Here is a 23765-nt window from a genome sequence, read left to right on the forward strand (position 1 = left end):
CATCAACTTCATCATATCATCACTTGTCCTCATATTCAACAATTAGCCAAAAGTGGTAGAAAAGCGAATTAAAATAACATCAATCAATCGAAGTGTGGGCAAAGAAATATACTTATCACAGCAGCAAACATTCGGTGTTGGGCTTTTTCGAAAGTCTGAAAAACTGTTGAAAGTAAAGGAGGCTACTCTACTGAGGTTTCTTATTTTGTAAAAAAGGTATCAATTACAACTTAATTCTTAAACTAATGAAATTGCACATGGATAAATAACAATAGACACTTACCTGCACAACAGCCATGCATAGGAAGTAAAAGTTTGCAATACGACGAAACTGTTCAAACAAATTCTTTGGGATAAAATTCCATGCTGTGTACTGAAAGAAAATAATAAAGATGTCTATTAACATAGCATGTATACGTACATATGTATTTTAATATCACATGTCCTCTTTTTCTTTCAAAATTTTAGCTTTTTTGTCTAGTGCGACAAAAACAAATTTGGCCTATAATTATATTAAGAAATACTGGCGCTTCAATGAAGAGTGCTTCCAAACACAATATTATAAAATTGGTGGTAGACATTGGCAAGATTTTTTTATATGGGTGACAGGTTGGCATACACACGAATTCTTACTTTCTTTCTGCCAACCAATACCTTATTATTAGAAGATATAAACAAGCGTTAAAGAAATAAATTAATAATCTTTAGCATTATATCACTAAAGAAATTGAAGGACACGTTTCTCTTTATTTTACGACACATCACAGTATTTTGCAGTTTAGTATACCAACCTTACCTGGATATTCAAAAGTTACAACTCCAATTTAGACACGACATACACAACTACACGACTCGGCACTCTAAGAAACTTAATCTGGACAGATTCTCCAAATCCATATTCCTGTCATCCTTCAAAGCTGTTTCTGCATATTGTTGGAATGCGCTGCCACTCGATGCTACCTCGTGTGCGACATACAACAGCTTTATAAGGGCAGTAACAAAAGTACTTCTATATGAGCAAGGACAGAGCCTCAGTACACATGACTAGATTCAGCATGTTTACATTGAAATCAAAACAAAAAATGAGCAGATTTGAACCCAAGATGAACATTTTGATGTGTGTGAATGAGAAAAATTGTTTTTATCTATTTAGTGTGTTAATTACTGAAATATTTAGAAGTGAAAATGTAATGGAATTCTTATGTTGTAGTAGTAATTGTATTTTGTTTGTTTTAGTGTACTAGATTTTGTAGGTTAAGTGGTAGAGCAGCCACAGGCTGAACTTCGCCCATGAATAAAGAATTTCTAATTCTAATTTTAATACGTGTTTGGTACTATTTACTATAAATAACATCAATAAAAGTTATTTTTTTCTAAAACTGCTGTGATGGAGATATGTATTATCCATTTTACTGCTGCTACTGGTGGTAGACAAATGCAACTTGATATAACACGAAAAAAAAACACCTTTTTTTTGTCTTGAAGTAATCGAGGGATACTGGTGATATGGGCCGATTAAGAGAGGTCATAGTCACCTAATAATTCTCCAGTGAACCAATAAAAAGCACAAGGTACGTCAAATGACCCCTGGTTGGGCCTAATGGAAGTGCTTGGGTCTCCCATATAAGTTACACTCAAGTGGCGGCGATTGGGTTCCAAAACAGGAAGGCGCAAGGTGCCCAAATTTGGGGGAGGGGGGCAAAGGACAGTTTACTTTCCCTTGGTCATGCGCGTGCACTCTGGTATAGCAAGACCAGCAGTGGTGGCCCACAGCATAACTGTTACAAATTAATTCTTTAACTTGTGGTTTCTCATTATTTCTTCCGCTTTGCCTCAACAGAATATCAACCTGCAAGCGTCCAAGGTTCGTCCTTTTCCGATATGGGGTCACCAACACCCTCTAGCGGCCTGTTTATGGGGCCATCAATACCCTCTAGCGGCCTGTTTACAAAACATCTGCGTAGTATCACCACCCTGGCAATGCCATCAGAAACCCGGAAAATACCCCGGCGACCTTCAAGGATCCAATGGGAGAGGACGTTGTGCGGAGACAAAGCTTGTTTTCCAACCCGTAAGGCAGCGATGCCAACCCTAGCATAATGGTGCTAAACCTAGCATAATTTAACCATAATTGCACCTAGCACCCTGTGTTTGGCATAACAGCCAAATCTAGCATAATCAACAACCGCTCTGAGTCTGAGCGGTGGAAGTTTAATTCAAAGGAAAGAACTCTGAAGAAGTAAAAAAAAAAGTACCTCCACATCTCTTTTTCAGGAGTGGACATGTTTCCAACAAAATAGAATAAACCTGTCCAGATCCCACCACTCACCAATGTCTTTCATCTCTTCCGCATCTTCCTGTCGTAAAATCATAGAAGAGGGTCAAGGTGGAGGAGGCCCACCCTCTGGTTTGTCCTTTCTCAGCACCGACGGAAGGGGTCAGCCATTCGATGCCTTATTTTCCAGAGGAATATTTATGAGAGGAAATCTTACAAAGTTGGATTCACAAATAAAGCTAATGTTCCGCCTTTCCTTGTCGGCGAATTTTGTGACAATGTTTCAAGTCGAATGTTAGCAAATCAATTTGTCTTCTGCTGGTGTTCGGTTCGGTCCGCATCTTGCCATTTTGGAAACAAGTTGTAGCTAATATTGTTTGTGTGTGTGTGATTTTAATTTTTCATGTGTATTTTTTTAGCATGAGTTTAAGTTTATCTGTGCTTCTTTTTTTTCTGATTCTTTTTATTTGTGTTTGTAAATATATTTGGAAGAATTTCTAAACATGAGTACTAACACTCTTTGGTGCGCATCCCTGCCTGTAAACAAAACAATTTTGAACCAGTGTGAACAAGTCAAGATTTCGTGTACAGTGAGAGTGGCAGTTTCTTATTTGTTCTTTAATAATAATAATAATAATAATAATATTAAATGTTCTAGCACCATTGAGTACCATTTTGGCATAATTTCACTGTTCAATCAGCACTTTTCGCAGCTGAGAGGTTGTCAACGCTGCCGTAAGGGCTGGAAGAAAGCAGTGTGCCATCGGTCAGCCTGCTGATGTCCTCAGTGTTGCGAAGTGTACTGTATACTGTCAGCGATGTAGCGTATCCACCAAGCTAGTTAAAATTTATATTCATAAATAACCTATAAAGTTTCAAAACACAGGAGAAACACAAAAATATGATTGCTGACATACGGATGATATATTCTATGTGAAGATAAAAGTTTCCGAGCGTTCGGTCTATTAAGACAGCTAACATGTTCATGGACACATCGCCAGATAGAGTTGGTAAAACTCGCTAGTCGCGGTCACACTTTTTCAAGCGCTTTGCGAGGTGAAAAGTTATGGCTTTTCAGGAGGGTGAATTTCTATGTTTGCTTCAAAAACTTTAGTGTTGACATTGTTTACTATTTATTACGGAAAGAACTACGTGGTGCCAAAGTGGATTTGTGAATATTGTAATGTGTGAAAATCTTGAAAATTGTTTCAATCATCCGCGATCGTCTGTTGCATTAAATACGTTTGACAACAGACAAACTGAAATTCGAAAAAATGAACAACTGCGCCAGGAGATTCATCTTTCCCTTAGATGTTAGGGAAACAGTATCAGGTAGAGTGCTCATTTTTTCATTATAACGTACCAGGTAGAAGCAATGAATTCTTGGTTTTCTTAATTTTAAGGGATCTGCTTTTCCAACGGAAAATGTCACCGCACGCCACTGCCCTTGGTAGATAAGGTTTTGCATATTACGGGATCAAAAGTTGAAAAAAATGGAGGGGCAACTGCCCCCCTCGCCCCCTAATCGCCACCACTGTTAACCACGGTTATATTTTTTCCATTTAATTGAATGTACAATGATTTATTTTCTTATGTTTTTTTAACTAGAAAACCCCAGGATATAACTACACTGTTCTTAGAGACAGCCGCCCGATTCTCGAATTGCCCAAAGTTACGCAATATGTGTGCTCTTCATCAATTTCCTCTAATCATTATTCATTCATTCATCGTCGTGTTAAGTCAAAAGAGGCAGAAAAGCGACGCAACATAGTAAGTTATAAATACATTGCAATTTTCAGTTGGACTTCTTCTCCTTCCAGTTTTGAATTGCATTGCTGAGCAGTGGGGAGACCTGGGATTTCTTAAAAGCGGCTTTTTTTTTTAGTAGCAGCCGGCGCGGATCCACGGGGAGGTCGATAGAGGAGATCGCCCCTCCCAACTGCCAGGATTTTGAATATATTACGGATTATATGTCTTGAAGGCTTATCACTAGAGCCCGGAAGTTTGGCAAAATGCCTCTTTTTATTTACTGCATATATTGATAAAATTTTTCCGGATATACGTTTATTATGTTGTTTCGAATGTTTTAGAAGCCTTTTCATTTTGCCTATTTGGGACCCCACTGTCTATTTTTAATTATAATGCCTTTTTCTGCCTTTTTCAATGACATTTGACCATTTTTTTTTTAAATGTTGGTATTTATTTTTCTTCCGTTTATTACGTGAATAATTTTCGCCTTATTTAAGCAATATTGAACTCACGCATGTTACAACATTGCTGAAGGAGAAAAGTGTGAGAAAAAAGTATTTCATGCTGAATTAGGATATTGCCTTTCGGTTAACATTTCCTTGTGCATGATTGACTGCTAAAGTGGAGAGGTTGATTTCGAACACAAAGAAGATATTTCTGAAATCTCCCTCTCGAACCCGAAAATTTCAGGAAGTTACGCCTGAGCTTAGTTTTCCTCCTTGACAAGATGGGGAACCTGGATATCAGCAGCTATATATTATGCAATGAAAAAAATCAGTGAGGTGATCGATGCTCATCCAGAAAATAAAGGGGCTTCAATTCGTGAAGTGAAAAACTCCTGTGCTGAAGAATGAACTGTCGTTTATTTTTGCTACATATGGTGCATTGCCAGAGACAATTACAAAGCTAGAAAAAAGAGGTGAGACTCTTGTAGTATCCATGAAAATCTTCGAGGAATCTATGCAGCAGATGATGGAAGTGCCAGGAGAAAAGGGGTCAGCTGTTGCGGAAAAGTGCAAACCGGTAGTGAGTGCAAATAAGGACTTGAAACAATTGAAAACAATTTGTGATATTCTAAAAGATGAAAATGCTGTTACCAAAATGAGTCCAGCTACATTAGCTTGTTCTATGTATGCTCCAATAACTTCTGTCGAAGTATTGTAGAAAGATCATTTTCTATTATGAAAAACATTCTCTCTGAGACGACTATCAATGAATGTTGAGAACTTTAAAAAAACACCTTGTAGTTATGTGCAATCAAGACGGAGAAAATTGAAATGCTCTTCCCAATGTAGATTTTAACATGTTGCCAGAAATTATATATAAAAGTAAGAGACTTCCAAATGTGCCATTTTTTCAGTTTATTTTGACTTTTTTTTCATTTTTATTGCGCCTTTTTTTCATTTTTATTGCCTATTTTCCACATTATAAATGCCTTTTTGCCTGCCTATTTTAACGAAAATAAATGCCTGAACTTCCGGGCTCTACTTATCACCATGTTTAATGTCGAGAATATTTTCCAAAGTTTGATTTAAATCAACTTTATCCTCAGATCATAGGTGTAGCTAGAACTTTATATTTGGGTGTGCACAAAGAAAAAAATGAGGTCTTGTACCTTTTTAATAGAATATTTTGCAACACAATCACTTGGCTCTTTAACTGCACTGATGTTTGTAAAGGAATATAAATTCACTAAATGACAGTGTTGAAAATTTCTGAATATATGTAGTAGAAAAAAATCAAATTGCATAGAAATTGCACACACACAAAATGTTCATAAATGTTACAAACAAATACATCAAAATACACGTCATCTATAACAAGAGACGTCTGTCAAAAGGTACAATGTTCTTAAACTCATCAATAACTTCATTTACATCAATAGACTAAGCTTTTTCCTGTTCCACAAATAGCAAGAGGAGGGCTTCCAATCTATCCTGCTTCTGAGTTGCTCTTAATTTAGTTTTAACTTGGGTAAGCTTGGAGAAAGCTCTCTCACACGTGCAGCTTGTGACAGGTATAGAAGAAAGGCAGTGCAGTACAGAGTAGAATGCAGTAAATATTTTCTTTCTCCAATGACATAAAAAAATCGAAAATCTATAGACACCCGTTTCATCAGCGATAATGCACACGTTTGTACCAAGTAATGACATTTTCAACTTCTTACAAACTGCCGCTTATTTTCTCTCTTATTGAAATATCTGACTTTAATTCTCTTTGATAAAGCAGCCCATTAGGGTGTGCCTAGGCACACCCGGCACACCCCATAGCTACGCCTATGCCTCAGATAGGTCAACTCAACTAGACCTACAGTTTAAATTTGAACCCGAACAACGGTTCAACGTGCCTCAAAATGGGATCGAACCCCAGACCCCCTGAGATAATGGCTATCACCCCTGATTGCCCATCAAAACAAGTTCAAGAAATAAATATTTACGTTCTAGAAAAATAAATCAGTATAGAAACTAGACCTAATCTAGTTTTAACTCACACTTTTTTCTTTTTACACAATAACAACCATCTATTCCAGCCCTAGACATCAATTTTTGTGAAATAATACTCTTAATCTAGAAGATGGACGTCAGCCTGGTTCCCTTTCACGGCACGATTATTTACATAAAACAGTGCATGCAAGTGTAGGTTGGAAAGGCTTCTCGGTGAGGTGAGGTACCAGACTGAGATTCGCCCCTCCCAGCTGTAACTTCTGGATCCGACACTGAGTAGTAGTCATACATTTCACAATCTATTCCCTCATTCGACAATTTAGGATGATTAGTATCTGGCGTGGGCGAATTAAAAGCGCCAGAGACACAAGAAACTAAATATATATCGGAGGCATTTGTGTTTCAGGTGCCTCTCCGATGACTTAGTGGAAACGCCTTTGTAATCAAAGAATCTCGGGTTCGATACTCCGTTCAGGCACGTGGTGGTTCGGATCACGCTTTAAGCTTTAAACTTTAGGTCCAGTCCCAATTAAACTATATTGATCTGTTTTAGCACTTTTGGCTAATCGCGAAGATAAAGGATGATATGATGAGACTGTCAAATAAGTCCCCCCCCCTTTTCGAGTCATCTTAAAGATATTTGGTTTTTAAAAACGCAGTGACACAAGATGAACAGAAAACTATCAATTCTAGCGTAACTTCGTGACTACATACACACAACTTTGTCGAGTCCAGTCTATATATACGCCCATGTTCATAACAATATCCCATACTGAAATAGTACGATATATTTTGAATTTTGTACTGCGAAAAAAGCCGCCTCATCTCGTTACCCTGAACGCATTAATTGGTTGGTTCACAACTTCACCACTAAGGATCCTATCGAGACGAGACATGGCAGCCTTGGTCTCGTTCTCGTTGAGAGTTGTAAATGTCTGTCTCGTGTTTATTTGTAAATGTCTCATTGACAGTCTCGTCTCTATTTATAAACATCCGTCTCGGTTTGGGAGGGCAATTCTCGTTCTCGTCTCAAGTCTCGAAAAATATAGAATTAACTACGTATGCAAAGGCTTATCATTAGGGCTTGGAAGTTGAAGACATATAAATTGCCAAAAATGGACTTAAAAATACCAAAAAAAGGACCTAAAAAAGGACGTATAAATGTGATCCAAATTAATTAATAACTTCAGTTTTAATTACATATTTAATGAATAAAAAAATTCAAAATTCTGGTGGTATGGAACACACAGTGCGAAAAAACTATATGAATGAAATACATCTTCTTCCAGACATTACATATTTTTATATTAACATAATTTGAAAAACCATATTTGAAGAATCATATTTGGCCTAACCACACTAGGGTTACAGAAATAGGACTTCGAATCCTATTTCAGTCGTCCAAAAATGTTTTTCTCTCGTTTCAGGGATGGTTCAAATATATTTATTTCTTTTTTTTTTATTTCTTTACTACAGAAAGGACGTTGAAGAGGTGATGAACTGATGATAATTCGAATTGAGAATGGGCAGTAAAATCGTAGTCGAAAGAAGGTGAAGTTGCAAAACAAAGCCGTTAAGACCTTAAAAAAGGCTAAAAAAAGGACCAATAAGCCAAAAAACGACGAAAAAGGCAAAAAAGGACAAATAAAACCCACCTTTTTCTGGCCTACAATGACCCAAAATGAACATATATTATGTTGGGCCTCGTCTTCGGACACTAGGAAAAAAAAAAGGACTTTTCCTCAACTTCCGAGCCCTACTTATCATTATAAATACAAAAAAAAAAAAACTTTCTTAATATATATATTTTTTTGACTCCTCGTTTTAACAGTACGAGCCCTAGACAACTGAATATTATCCTGCTTATATATGCAAACCAAACCTCAGATTCAGAATTACCAGGAATGAACTGGCGTTGTAATTATTATACACAAAATTCATGATTTATCTGAGGAAAGCGCATGTTCCAGGTTTGATTCTCGACCTGTGCATGACTGTTCCCTTGTGAGTGACATTTCATTGAACTGGAAACTATTACATGAGAGGATGTCTGCCCGAGACTTTGGGGACAGCTAGGGGGATGCTTCTATTGTTAATGTTAGTGTTGCTCACGAGACGAGACTTTTCAGTCTCGTCTCATAAAAGGAGATGGGACAAGAACTAGTGAATGTTTTCGAAATGAGATGGGACAGAAGAAAATATTTCGTTTCGTATCGTGGCAGGTTGGGTGATACTTAGATTGTGCTTGTTGGTAGTGGTGGTAGTGTGTGTGTGTGTGGAGGGGTGTGTCCTCCTGCACCCCGACTTCGAATACTGCTTGTAGTTATTCATCTTCATTGTAGCGATTAGCCAAAAGTGGGAAGAAATGTGATGTTAGAGAAGATACATACTAAATTAACCATGCGTTCTCATCGTTGCGGTTAAACAAAGTGACGGAAAAGCGACGTAAAAGTAGGCTAAATACAAAAATTTGCAATATATATATTATCTGAAGAAAACTGTCATTTACTGAAGGAAATTTAAAAACTCCCCGTACCTTTTTATACCGTATCACCTCTTATATTACAGAAATTGGCGTGTAAACCAGAGTGTTCTAAACGTATTATCTTAAAATTTGCGAAGAAAATATTATGACGAAAATAATTGTAATTCCAGAAAAGGCATTCCTATAATATTAAGTTCTTGCCAGTCAGAACCAACCTATGTATTCGCAATGAACGAGGCTGTTCACGTGTTCAGCCATTGACTGCTACAAGTTTTGCTTTGTCACCCTAATGGGAAAACCCTCTATATTATATTGGCTGAATTATAGTAAATTCTGCTATACTGCTAGGGCATAATTCATCTCCAAGAAATGGAGCACAGATTTTTGCACTGGAAGTTACAAGATACTTGTTTTACACAGTAACAAGTGACTTTGCTGTCGCTTCCGCGGCTCATGCTAAGTTGACGGGACGAGCAGAAGCCCTGCCTGCACGCATTTCTAAGTGATGACGTCAGAGGACCTCGTGTCTGTGGAGAGGACGTTTTCAAATCCGTGACGTAAGAGGTGAATTTCAGCGGTGTTTGAAGGCGTGTTTCTCGAGAACCAAAACAAATATCGCCGAGATATTTTGCTCATCTCATGTTTGTGTCATTATCTGTAAAATGAATGGATTTAAAACGTTTTTCATGTCAAAGTGGAAATGTCCATTAAGAGTAACTGACGATAGAAGATCAACCTCCCCCTGCTCTCCGGACGCCTACATCATCTACTTGAGATCCAATATTAAACAAGTGCCTTACCTGAGTGGTCTAAAAGCTTTAAAAAAATAGTCAATTCATGTAAATGTTAATGCTGATCGCCAGTTTTAACATTTAAAACACCATCACACCCCTCCCCAACTTAAAATACCAATTAACCTATTAACCTATCCAAGTAATCATAAATCGTTCGTTAAAGGAGGAGTAAATTCCTAACGTCCCCACTTTTTTTTCGAATAAAGTGGACTCCACCAGACTATATCTGAAATTAGTAATATAAACATTTGACGAGGTTGAGGGTGACAGGTAAAGAAAATACTCAAGAAAGTAATTCCGATCTTTCTTCATGTCTGTCAAGAAAATTCAGGTAGAATTTTCGGTTGGTAGACATCCTGATACCCCCACAGTTTTGTCTAAAATTATGCGAACACCGTCAGAGACGACATATATATATATATATATATAGACAACAAACCTTCAACGAACCAGACAGACAAAAGCTTAAAGAAGAGACACACAGAGAATCTGGGGAAGGAAGGCTGCGGTATCAAATTTGGGGCTTAACGTGGGTGGGGAGGGGGCAGAAAATGTATCATGGTTGTTTGTTACGGCGGCATTGGTGTAGGATACATTCTGTATTTCATGTAGGTCGGTAATACTGCTACAACCATTTTTCGTCTTCTTCTTCTACTTCTTCTAAGAGAACCAAACCCAACAAGCCTAGCCCAATGAAGTATGATATATCATTGGCCTAACCTAACAACCATAGATTACCACATCCCAAAAGCTACCAGCCAATGGTAATGCTTAAAACAGTAGTAGCAGCAATCACTACCTTTCAAAATGTAGCAAACCCAAAATAGAAAAAAGAATGGAAAATTCTGTTCCTCTTACCTTGGAAGAGACGATACGGTTTCCGAGGTAGGCATTTGCACCAATCTCATCCTCCACCGATCCCAGCCACACTGTCCGGGTTTCCCCTTCAGAGGATGAGCGGTTTCCCTGGAAAGAAAGAACACAAATTTCCCAGTTAATGTCACATGTAAACAGTTCTAATACTACCTACACTCTAGGACCAGACAGTTATTCCATAACCGTGTCTGTACAGATCCATCTAGCGGATGGAAGACAATTCGCTTCACAAGTGAACGGCGTAATACTTGTATACCCATGTTAATATTTTACCTTGATAGTTGATAACTCTAAAGCAAGACAATAATTACATTATTAGTGTGGTGTTTGAAAAATTCCAGTTGGGGAAGGAGGATTTCAGGAACTTTTCAAAGTATCCAGACCAGAGGAAATTCCCTCTCATCCAAGGACGGCACGACGTGTAGGCAACCGCTCGCCCAAAAATTCCTCTGCCCACCCGATTGCCCACCTGAACAAATTCAAGATGTATTAACAATTATTTATAAAAATAGGTATGCTTCAATAAAAATATATTCTTGCTTCGACTCCGTGCATATTTTTCTTATGGATATTGTCGATACTACAGGGTGAGGCAAAAGTCTAGCACGACCCTTCTCATTTAAAAATGGCTTAACGGAGGATGATGAAACTTCGGATATGGGTAAAAGGGGGGGAGGTTACACCAGAAGGGGCCAGTATGCATTATGGCGGCCATCTTGGAATTACATCCAGTTTTCAAATGGGAATGGGGTCATGTGGCACATAATTTAAGATGTGAGTTTTCTCAGAAATAAGAATATGCAGTTATTTCTCCCCTACTTTTATGTGGTGAGGATATTTTGACAGTTGAAGTTCATATTTGGCGCAATGTAATGGGTTGTTATTTATTCTTTCCCGCTGATGTAAAATGGCGCTAACCTCCAATAACTGATTTAAATTATTGTGATAAGTGGGGAGCGCAGTGCCAGGGTCGTCGCAGAGGATTTCAAAGACCGGCATCCAGAGAGAGACGACATCTCACATACCACAGTGTTGCTTGTGTTGCATAAGTTTAGAGAGACAGGATTCGTGCACGACAGAGAACGTAGTGGACGGCCGAGAACCGCTACCGAAGAGGACGCAGCAACGGCAATCGTGGCATCGTTAGTCAAGAGCTCGAAACGCAGTACTCGAAGTTTGGCGTTAGTGTCAGGAGTCAGTCAGAGATCCATACTCCGGGTGTTGCATTCGAACAAGTGTCACCCCTACATAATTCAAATGCAACAGGACCCACTGAGTGGCCACCTCGTTCTCCGGACCTTACGCCCTTTGACGTTTACCTTTGGGGCCATCAAGACAAAAATCAATGATCTCCGACATCCACACCGGATCCAGCAAGCGTGTGATTCTGTGGATCCTGCAGCGTCCATGAGAACTGGCGAAAAGTCTTGCATTTTGTGTAGCACAGAATAGGCAAACATAGCACATCTTGAAGCTATGTAAACTTCAACTGTCAAAAAATATCCTCACCAAATGAAGTTAGGGGGAAAATAACTGCATATTCTTATTTCTGAGAAAACGCACATCTTAAATGAAGACCTACAACGGCTGGGGTTCGTCGGGCTGACCACCCGTCACCCCAATACTGGCCTAAGATCTCCACGCTATAACAGGTGACGGAGAAACAGTGTGGGAGGGAGACCAGCAGTCGGTAGGTAAGCCAAGGCTCTCAAGGGCTGTCGCGCTGTGGGTTATTATTATATATTTATTAATTCTACGATGCATGTTATTTCAAAAATTATCTGTAGAGATTAACCAACGATACAGGAAACTGAACAAGTTCTCTTCTTTATCTCCTTTTCAATTCACATATCCTCTTGTTTATATTAAGATTGCATGAATCATGACCTTAAAAATAACACAGAGGCAGCTGGACAAACGTTCGTCAATGGTAATAAAATAAGATAAAGCTAAAAACCCCATTTACTTGACAGTGGCTCCAAAGGTCAAGATGCAATCTCCTGTGGTATCAACATGAATGAAGTATTGTTTTGTTTTCTGAAGAAATTTACAAAAAAACTTTAAAAGCCAGATGATGGACAAGAAAATGAAGTAGAGAACAAGGTGGTTTCTTGTGAATTGAGTACGTTTCGAAACTCAACACACTGAACCAGTCGTGACAGTCAGTTGGCGGCGACGCTAAGGGGGTGGGGGTGGGAGGGGTCCCCGTAGAGAAGCAGCTGCCCCTGTGCATTCCCAGATGTTGGAAATATATTTTGAATGTGAGCATCAAATGGCACCATTACTACTAAAGCCAGAGCGATCAAGGGTTTATGTTAACAGCAGTCATTTACGACTGACCTCCCTATTCCCGACGCCTCAGGAACTCCCCTGGCTTTAGGCTTCTCAAGAATATACAGTAATGTTCTTCTTAATCGCAGGCCTCCTAACAAGCTGACGTATCCTTATCTGTGCGTACACCTTTCCTTGCAGCGTCAGCTGAAATGTGATACCGCTTGGCATAAAAAAAAAAAACTCCTTGAACGATGATCTCTCAGAAATGAGGTTTACTAAATGGATTGATTATTATCGAGACTATCTTCAACGTGGTCATCCTTTCCAGATTATATCAGGAATTACTCGAGACTATCTTTAACGAGCTGTCATCCTTTTCAGATTATATCATCTCTCCTTCTCTTCTTCATCACGTATATTTCTTGTATATTCCTCTTCTAATTGTTCTTCAGATTTCTGTCCAACACTCCTCATCCATCCAATTGTTTCTCACAACAATTTATTTTAACTCTACCTCCTGGTGCTGTCATCTATATTTCGTTTCTGAAGTTCTTTCTCAGTGGCTTGATAATTTTGCCTGGACGTACAAATGTGCTCTGCTGTAGGTATAAGAATAATTTACATTACACACAGATATAATAGAGCTTGAACAGGCGTTTATTGATGCTGCTTCATTTGAACTAGCGAAAGCTTAATCAAAACATTACAACCGAGATTTATTTTCAAAATCGTGAGAACGAGACGTTCGTAAAATCGGAACAAGACTTGGCGCCCGAAACTCTCTCACACTCCTTCGAAATCCACCCCTGCAGTTTATTTTTGTTTGTTTTTAAGTCCACTTGATGCACAGATAGGCTAATCCGGACATAACGTACAGTTTAAAATGAGATACGAACCACTATGTGCCTGCTCCGAACCTGGGACTCCTTGATTACAAGGCAACGACGTTATCACTACGTCAGCCGGGAGACCCTTGTTCGAAATCGAGAATTATGCAAGCTATATAATATATGGTATTTGAAAATCAAAATTATTTTATATGCAACCAATTCAGACATACCAAGTGGATGTCTACGTGATTATTTATAGATGGGTCAAATATATATCTCATCGCCATATCCAGGTTAATACATTAGTGGCAACTATTAGTCCGTGCAGTGTTTATCGAGTAGAGTTCTTAGCGTCCAGAATAAAAGCTGGTTTATTTGCGGCGACACAGTATGTGTGTGTGTGTATTGAAGCATTACCTTCTCTATATGAAAGCCTAATGGCTTGGTCCGGTCACGTGACTAAGCGTCATCAACTGGAGGCGAGATAGCCGCCATGTTTCATTTGCTTGTTCGGAATCGATATTGGACTTTTTAGTGAATATGGAATTGCATTGCAAATTTAAAAACTGTAATCGACTGTACATGACGTGTAAATATGCTTAAATGTGCAAGAGGTATGGTGTATAAGTGTTGTGAGCTCAATTGCAAAGGCAATTATGATGAAAAATGTAAGAGTAACGTTCACATTTCTTCAAGGTGTTGCTGAAAATGAGAAATGTTAGGGAAATTCCAAGTGATTCGGTCCCTACGAAAAGATACAAGTTAAGTAACAAAGGTTTTATAGTCATAAATAAATAAGAGGAATAGTTTGATGTAAAGATTTCATGTGTACGGAATAGGCATCTAATATACTCTTAAATGTAGTCAGGTTTTATCTTTCGTCAACAATCTTTTTTTAGAAATACATAATTTACCCTGAATTAGCTACAAACATTGGTTAACGTTAAGATAAGTTGTTCCTTATGATCGCAAAATAATTTGTTTCAAGATTTAGTCAATTTTTAAAATATTACGATCGTGTCTATCAAAGCAGTTTGATAGTGTAAATTTTATGCAAGCATTCGATAACATATTCATATTATTTACACAAATTTTCAGTTTCAAAATATGCTTAATGAAAGAAAACTATACAACTGGGCAAAGTTGACAGTTGTGTACATTTACATTCTTATTTACCCCGCTTTTATGCTTCTTTAGGCTAATCGGAGGCTAATGGAAGATACGAGGTTATGCATTCAAATACTAGGGTACGATGTACAAGAACTTCGATGAAATATTCGTGTGTAAAATTATCCAAGAATATATTACTTAAGTTTCAAACACAAATGTTTTCACACAGAAAGCATTTTGTTACCTAGCTATGTTAATATGAACTACAAATGTATTAAATTTTATAAAACTATTTCACATGAACCGCTTTTTATTTTTTGTCTTTGTGAAGCTTCAGTGTTCGTAACTTTGATTATTAAATCAGTGATAATGTTTACTGTTTCATAATTTAGTAACATTCTTCACGATATTATTAACATAGTGTAAAAACAGTGTAAGGAAATATTCTAAATGTTTATTTCTCAAGTGAACGCTAAGATCAAAATATTAATCTGCCTTTTTTCAATGAAAATGTTGAAACTCTTAAGTTATTATCACAGATCTTACTAACGACAATGAAAAGATTAAATTTGTTTATTATCTTTCGTTCAATAAACTCAATAGGTTCTAAATTACAATGTGACAAATGAGTTAGGTTTAATCTTTATTCCCAGAAATGTAACATTGCCCTTGTACCAATTTCTTTCGCTTTTGCTGCAAGGATATAGAAATTAAGTTTTTGTATTGAGATTCTATAGCTACACAGAATATCTGCATTATCTGGTTGATTAATTTTGGGTAAAGTTAAAGACAATTTAATTGATTAGGTAACTTGGAAAGTTTACGGTCATCCTAACATGCAGGATTTTAATTTAAATCAATTAATTTTTACATACAAAAGTTCATACAAAAGCTGTTCCGAGTTTTACTTTAGCTGACAAATATTCTCGATAATATTTTTCAAAGACATACAATGTTTAAAATTTTCCACCATGAAATTTCTAACGGTTTTCAACTCTTTCTTTGTGTTATGGTAGGAATTTTTGTGGTGGTCATAGTTACTTCCTGAATGAAATTGTTGGTGTAAATATTCAATATTATACTTTTTTCTTCTAACTATATTCGTCGAGAGGGTAAATGCCAAAATTTAACTTCATAAAATAAAGAAATATACCTTAATTCTCTACGATAAAAATACGATAAGGGATTTACAGCGATAAGACGATCGCCTCCAGATGGTGACGTCTTGACTGAGCGCTGTGGCCTGAACCTCAAGATGGTCTTGATTGAAGACACTGCCAACTCTCAGGTTTGAAATTATGCTTGAAAATTATTCTAGTAATTATTACTAGACTACATTTGTGAGTCTCAATTAAAATTTTTGCGTGCGTCGGCACACTTGGCCATTTTGCTACCTTTAGAATGTACGGGGGAAATTCCCTTATCTAAAATCCTTACCTTAGGGAGATTTCAGACCGAAGCGTCGAGTGGCACGCGACACGTCGTTTGGGAACGAGTCAATCAGCAGCAACGTTGCACGCCGTACAGGCACGACAGGCTGCACAAGCCTGCGTTCGATTGGTGAAAGCCTCAAGCGACAAGTGTCGCTTCGGTGAGAATTCTTCCTTAAGAGTTCGTGATTTTATTTTTGTTTTTAGCGTCGCTTTTTTGTCACTTTTGGCTAATTGCGACGATGAGAATGAGTGATGATGAAGGGGCAGACACAAATAACACCCGCACCGAGGCCGGGATTAGAACCAGGGATCCCTGGAGTTGGAGCACGGTGTGCAACCACTCCGCCACGGAGATCGGTCATCTTAGAGTTTAAAGAAAGGAGCGTAAAGAGCCGCTTGGTTAAAAATACCACTAAACTATTTTTTTCCTTTGGTCGTGATGGGTTCTTGTGCCTGATGCTATACACGTATTATAAAAAAAACAAAAAAAAACAAGAAAGTCCCCTTGCACTTTTTTCATCGAGCTTCGGTTAACGACTCATAAGCTACTTGCCATGCAAGACGGGAGAGTGCAATAGGAAGCGTAAGCAACCTTGACCAAGGACTGTTATGTCATTAGAAAGACAAACAGGGTCAAGAAGTGGGTCGCTTGTGAGGAATTCCAACGATGGGACATCGGCAGTCAAACTGGATTTCAAGTGAACTGAAGATATTGGCCAATTGACGTTTAGGCGGGAGGGCAAGGCATTTGCTATTTCTCTTTCATCGTCAACGTTTCAATTTTCCGTCAAGCTCGTGCCAAACTTAATGCTTTACAAACAGTGGCGTGTCCAGCGAGGAGGGTGGGGGCAAGAAAAGATGGCAAAATTAAGATTGGGTACTAGAAAAAGTATACGTAACCTTTTGAAAATCCTGGGCACGCCACTGATGCGATGGTATATAAATACCCACAATGCTCTTGTACAGTGGGATCCATAAGTATTATCGTGCAAATTGTCCATCACCATGTTCGTGCACTTTATTTCGCCCAATAAGAGCTTCAAGAATTATAAGAAAACTCAAACAAGCTGTTGACAACTTCTGCACCAACATACATAAAAATCCATCGCTTAAAAACACACAGGATGTAAGAGAAAAATTAATGAAAATAGTCATGGACAATTTGCACGGTAATACTTATGGATCCCACTGTACAGTGGGATCCATGAATATTACCCTGCAAATTGCCCATCGCCATGTTCGTGCACTTTATTTGACCCAATAGGAGCTTCAAGAATTAAAAGAAAACTCAAAACAAGCTGTGTCACAACTTCTACACCAGCATACATAAAAATCCACTGCTTAAAAACACACAGAACGTAAGAGAAAAAATAATGAAAATAGTCATGGACAATTTGCACGGTAATACTCCTGGATCCCACTGTACAGCGGGATGCACAAGTACTGTTCGATAAATTGACCACGACTATTTTCACTAAACTTTGTCTTGCATCGTAGGTATTTTCAAGGGAATTAATTTTTACTTATGCTGGCGCATTGTCAGTAGTTTGTTTGGCGTTTTGTTTCAATTTATGAATCTCTCACTGGGTAAAACAAAGAGAATAAACGTGCCAATGGACAATTTGCTTCGTAATAGCATTCCACTCTACACCATACATTGAAGTGTAATGATCGTTGTGTTCTATTTTTCTCCTTTAGTATATTAATAAACAAGTCAAAGCTGCATATCTTTCCTAATCTAGATGTTCGCCAAGTGTTGCCACATTCTGAGAGCAAAAATTCCCTTTGCAAGTGGTAAATTTTCCCATCATCTTAAGAAATCACAATAAAAATAAGTAGTATTTTCGTTGGTCCATGTTCGTATATATGAAAAATGTTAAGATGATCATATACACGTATATAACGAGCCTGGTCAGTAATGATTTATGTGTATATTTCATCACCCATCTAATAAGTTCACCATCCATACTAACCGTCGCTTTTATATCAAAGTTGTAGAAAGCAACGACAAATAGACATATAGACTCTAGCCTTACCCTCTAAAGGAGTGGCAATTAGAAGTAACAAATCTCGAACCTAATATTGAGTATGGTATCTTCAAAATTCCCCTGCAATTTGGTATTTTTTTAAATCGAATTTCCCTTTTCGCTTACAATTCGGTCCAAATTTCCTGCAATAGGAAAACACTGGTGCTCCGTGAAGTACCCGCCAATGAACTTTCGGATGACAAAACGACACAGATATGCAGGAGTCACAGGGCCAGAGGGAGTGGCATGAGGAGCGGCTGCCCCTGCTGTCTAGAATCAGCTCCCAGTTGCCTCCGTAAAAAATACCCTTTTATTCCAAGGGAATATTAAAAATAAAACGTCTACAAGACACCAATCTCAAACATTTACATTTCCTGCATGTGGCATACAAATACACTCATTTTTCATGTACCGTCACTGACGTGCACACAAGTCGCATACAAGTTGCTAAAGATCGAGTTTGCAACAGTAGATCAGACCTGATTTCCAAAAATCCTGTCCATAGAATACATTTCTTTAACTTTAGGAACGAGAAATATCTAGTTTCTATAGAATTATCAACTGCAAATCTCTGAATTCATACAATTTGGTCCGATTTCGTTAAAATGTAACGGCCTCACACAATTCCTAAAAGGTGTCTGGCTACAGTACAAATTTCAGCTCAAAAGCTAAAATTGATTGTTAGGGTGGTCACAAAATTGGCGACTCGTGTCCCTTTGATCCTCCCCCACAATATTTCTATATATATATTCACATTACAGTGTCGTAATTTTGAAAAAAATGATTGATTGATTGATTTTTTACTTCGATTTTCTTCCACATTTGGCTAATCGTGAAGATAAGGATGAATGGTGATTAGATGAAATGGAAGAAAGCACAATCACAAACACATATGGATGACACAACGAGAGTCGCACGGAGGATTATACTAGCAGTGAGTCCTGTGTTCTGTACAAGGGCGCCCGCAGGGGGGGACAGAGGGGGCACGTGCCCCCTGAGATTTCTGGAAATAGTTAATACAATTCGAATGGTGAAATTGTTAATACAATTCGAATGGTGAAATTGTAGATATATTTGATAAAAAAATGTTTTCAGTGACTTACAGGCCGTAAGGTAGAGCAACCACTATTATTATTATTGTTAGAAGTAGGATTACATTTAAGCTTACAGTCTATTTTACACTGATTTTCTAACTGTAGCTTTTTGTCCTACATGAATTTATATGTTAAGTACACAGTTATGCAAATTGTATATAGATTATAAAATATGGAAATTACAAATGTATGTAATTTAAAATGAAAACATAGGAAAGAAAAGTTAGTAAAGTTTAAACAGCTTTTCAAGTGGCGCATGTGAAGGAGGCAATGAGGTATAGTGTCAATATTCGTAGAATGAATAATAATAATTATTATTATTATTATATTTTGGTAGCCTTTGGCAGGTGAGAACATGGATCACAGGTACCATGAAGGACAGGTGATTAAGTGCTCTCTGACTGGTTGATATCTGTGCATTGTGAAAAAGTACAAAAGGACAAAGAACTATTCATGAACAAAGTGATAAGATGTTTATTGAAAGGTAGAAAGTCGAATCTAGTTTCTATGTAGGTCTGTCCACCTTCTACTGTATGTAAACAGTAGACTCGAATTTTAACTTGTATACAATGCAAAAGTATTTTCAACTTGATTTGAATTTTATGATTTGTAAAGTAGTATTAACAATAATAACGAAAATAATAGCAAAATAGTAACAGTAATAAAAATGAATAATAATGATAATAAAAGTTTCTATGTCTATGCCCCCCCATCCCCCAAGAAATAATCCTGCGGGTGCCCTAGCTTCTGCACTCCGAAATTGGTGCACATTTTACAGACCGGGATCAGATCCTACCTTTATAGACGATTAGATGACGATATATATTAAGGACCGTTGTGTTAATTGAAAAACTTGTCACTGATTGCGCTGAAGGCTGACTTGAGGAAGTGGTGTCATATAGTGGGAAGTTGGAAGTATTGACAATTATTTTGGTAACATTACACTTTCAACCGGTCGATGGAGACATTTGAAGGCAAATTCAAGACTTTAAAAAGAAAATGCACCTTCAAAGCAAGAGAGAAAAACAACAGTGAACGCGAAAGAAGATGGCCATGACACGAAAACGTCTTTCTCGCTTCCGTTTTTTCAGAAAGAAAATAAAAGGAAATCTGCAAGGCCAATTACGGTAGGCCTAAGAAGTCTGTCTACATTCCTATAGTTTTGCATCATCACCTGCGACACACCTCGGCAATCAAGTACTTTTTTTTTTAATGAAAAGTTTCCGATAATCCTAACCCATGTTTCAATTCTAAGCCATGTATCATGAAGGTGAATGCTGGTGGGGTTCTGTAATCTTCGTGTCAGATCAGTATTGTTTGAGAACAGGTGTACTACGTTGAAATTTCTACCTAGCAAAGGGTTTACAGGCAGTGGCGTGCCCAGGGGGGGGTTGGTGGGGGTTAAAACCCCCCCCATTGGTTTCGTCATTTAAAAAAATTCAAAACAGAAATACATTTTATTTCATAAATCGCCAATATTGTAAAATGTTTACATTTGGCAATGAGAAATGTATTTGCTTCTTCAATTACTTTTGATAATATTGGAGTTGAGTTACAGCAATGCACAAGCATTCATTCATTCCTTAGTCACTGAAAAGGAAGAAGAATTTCCTTCTCAGTATGGTCAAGAAAAGAGCCGCAACCCTTGGAATGCGAACTGAAGGAATCCCTCCTCCCCTTTCTTTCAGTCACGATGACCCTCTTAGGAGAATGACCCTCCCTTTCCTGTTACGACAGTGCTGCTAACTTCCCTTTTCATTCTTTTCCCTTCTTATACCATTTATGCCAGCAGAGCAAAGTTCTGTGAGATTTGAATCACTACAATTAGTAGGCAAAGTAAGTCGAAATCTTATTTCGCACCTGGATGCATATTTATTTCAAAATATCAATAATTATAATAATAATAATAATAATTGTTGCAGGCAGTAGCGAAGCATGGTTTTACGAAGGAGGCAAGCGATGTTTTGTACAATAGCATGCCGGGAGGAAGGGAGGGATGCGTTATATAGCGCAACTGGCCCAGTCAGTTTCATAAACAAAATAAAAGCAATTAATATGCCAATATATTATACGTTTTACTCTTGTGCTCTTTACAAATTATATTTTTTTTTTCTCAACCAATTTCCAGCCTTCAGTTTATTGAATTTTCTTGTAACATGTGTGAAAGATCTCACTTGAATTTGTGCGTAAATAATTTAGCAGTTGCCAACACTACTGACACTGACACTACTGGTTGCTGTCAACACTGGTGACGTAATTTGAGCTGGACCAAGCTGGATGTATGGTTCAGACATTCGACCGCCCGGTATCTTTGTCCCAAGTCCTGGTGTTCACTGGGGTTGTAGCGAGTTGCAGTCTGCAAGGTAGCAAGTCGAAGTGGTCGTGTTGTGTATTACGTTTCTGCGTGTGTTCTAGATTTTTGACGTGGAACTAAAGATGGATAGAAAAAAGAGGAGAAATACATTATTAGATTATTTCCAAAAGAAACAAAAAATGGAAGTTGAAGCTTCACCTTCCACAAATAGAACGTCAGAAAAGGTCGATTTAAGTTCAGAGGAATTCCATTCGAATTGCGAGAGTGAAACGTGCGAACTTTCAGACTCTTGATATTCAACAAGAAGGCATAACAGAAGATATTGCAAACCTTGTTGCAAAATTATGTCAAGGAACTGTCGAGGTAAGTGACGTTCATTATTTGATAGTAGATATATCCATAGACGGATTTAGAATTGTTTTTCTGGGAGGCCACAGCATGGGCTGTAAGCATACAATCGTGTGTGTGCAGGGGAGGGGGGGGGTGCCCGCGTGTGTATGTCTGGAAGACGTGTGTAGGATGTCACCCTATTTCACCAATAAACTTCGGCAGGGCGAGAGAACATGAAGATGAACAAGTTCCCTCAATGATTTCAGGGGCCTCACCAATGGTGGTGTAATCAAAGAGGTCCTGGGTTTGATCCCCTGTGAAGGTGCATTGCACAGTGGTACGTATCCCGATTTAAACTTTAAGTCCAGTCCCGATTAACGTATCTGAATATAAAATGGACTTTACAATCATTTACTTTTTGTTTTGTTCACGAACCCTCGAAAAACGATATTACCTATCTTATAGATCCACCAAGGCATTTAAAACCCTGGCGTCGGAGCAGTGGCACGTATTTTCCGAGGTCCCAGAAAGCTTGGTGCTACTATACAGTGTATATGTATGCAACCACATTATAAAATCACGGTTGCCATGGACAGTTTTATTATTTTGTAGGAAAGGGATAAAATTTGTATTACGACACGGGATAGACTAGATAGGCATCCTATTAACTGTAAATATTCCTTACAAATCTTCTGAATATTTCTCTTGTACAAACGCAACAAATACAATAAGTAATATACGTGTGCAGTAATAAATTCATTTTCTGAAAGCATCTTTTCTGGCATCAGTGGTCGAAGTAGGGGATGCTGCCTCCAGTTAAGAAAGTTTCACAAATCATACCCCCAATTAGAATAATTTTCATATTGAGCATCCTCCACCTACTGTATTGTCTCCATGTTGATCCATACAAGGATGTACCCCCTCGTATCTCCAAAATCGATCAAATATCCCCTCCCTTTTCGGCTACGAATTTCTATTTCGAGCACTGTGTGGCAAGATTTTGTCGGGCTCAGTGACAGATCCTGTGGTGCGGTACTGGGCTTCGGAGGGGAAGGGGGGAGTGGCCCCTTCAAAAGTTGGTTTCGCAGTTCCATAACGTTAACATTATACAAAATTCCTCTCCATAGACCTAATATGAATGACACTGTAGTAGAAAATGTTAATTACTGAAGGGGTTCGTATTTGTTTGTCGACTGTCAAACAAATGTTTTCACCAATAATATAATAATACAATGCCAAAAATGTACACAATATTTAGCAAAATCATCTTCACAACAAGTAAATTGTTGATTGAATTGATGTTTTAAATCCACAGTAAGGCCAATCGGGACTGGACCTAAAGTTTAAAGTGAGATCCGAACCACTATTAGCCTCCACCGGGTATTGAACCCGGAACACCTTGATTACAAGGCGACGATGCTCACACTGAAATGAAACTGTGGTATCGTCATCTTGCAGCAATGCAATGACGTCCAGTAAATGCTCTTGAAGCAATTGATATATGCAGTGAAGTAATATTTCCCTGGGTAAACACACGTTTGCGCATATTATGTACAATCCCGGTAACAACAACATCAAATGATAAATGATTCTCAACTTTGAGGCGGTTGAAGACCTATCTTCGACATACCATTTGCGAAGAAAGATTAAATGGGTTAGCTGCTCTGAACACTCACCGGGATATAAAAGTTACTTGTGACGACATATTGTCAGAACTCGCACAGAAACCT

At 38.1% G+C, this 23765-nt stretch overlaps 1 protein-coding gene across 3 annotated transcripts in view; it reads right to left on the reverse strand.

The window, feature by feature from the left end:
* Positions 1 to 23765, reverse strand: part of LOC145993966 (phospholipid-transporting ATPase IF-like) — a 219682-nt gene that overhangs the window by 72409 nt on the left and 123508 nt on the right. For all 3 annotated transcript variants that reach the window (XM_083129972.1, XM_083129973.1, XM_083129974.1), the window contains exons 3-4: positions 10606 to 10713; positions 284 to 373 (exon numbers count right to left, since the gene is read on the reverse strand). In XM_083129972.1, coding sequence (XP_082986098.1) covers positions 284 to 373; positions 10606 to 10713 — 198 coding nt within the window. The remainder of the gene's footprint in view (positions 1 to 283; positions 374 to 10605; positions 10714 to 23765) is intronic.

This window comes from Lepisma saccharinum, chromosome 10, assembly GCF_977018435.1.
Source record: "Lepisma saccharinum chromosome 10, izLepSacc3.1, whole genome shotgun sequence".
Classification (NCBI taxonomy): Eukaryota; Metazoa; Arthropoda; class Insecta; order Zygentoma; family Lepismatidae; genus Lepisma; species Lepisma saccharinum.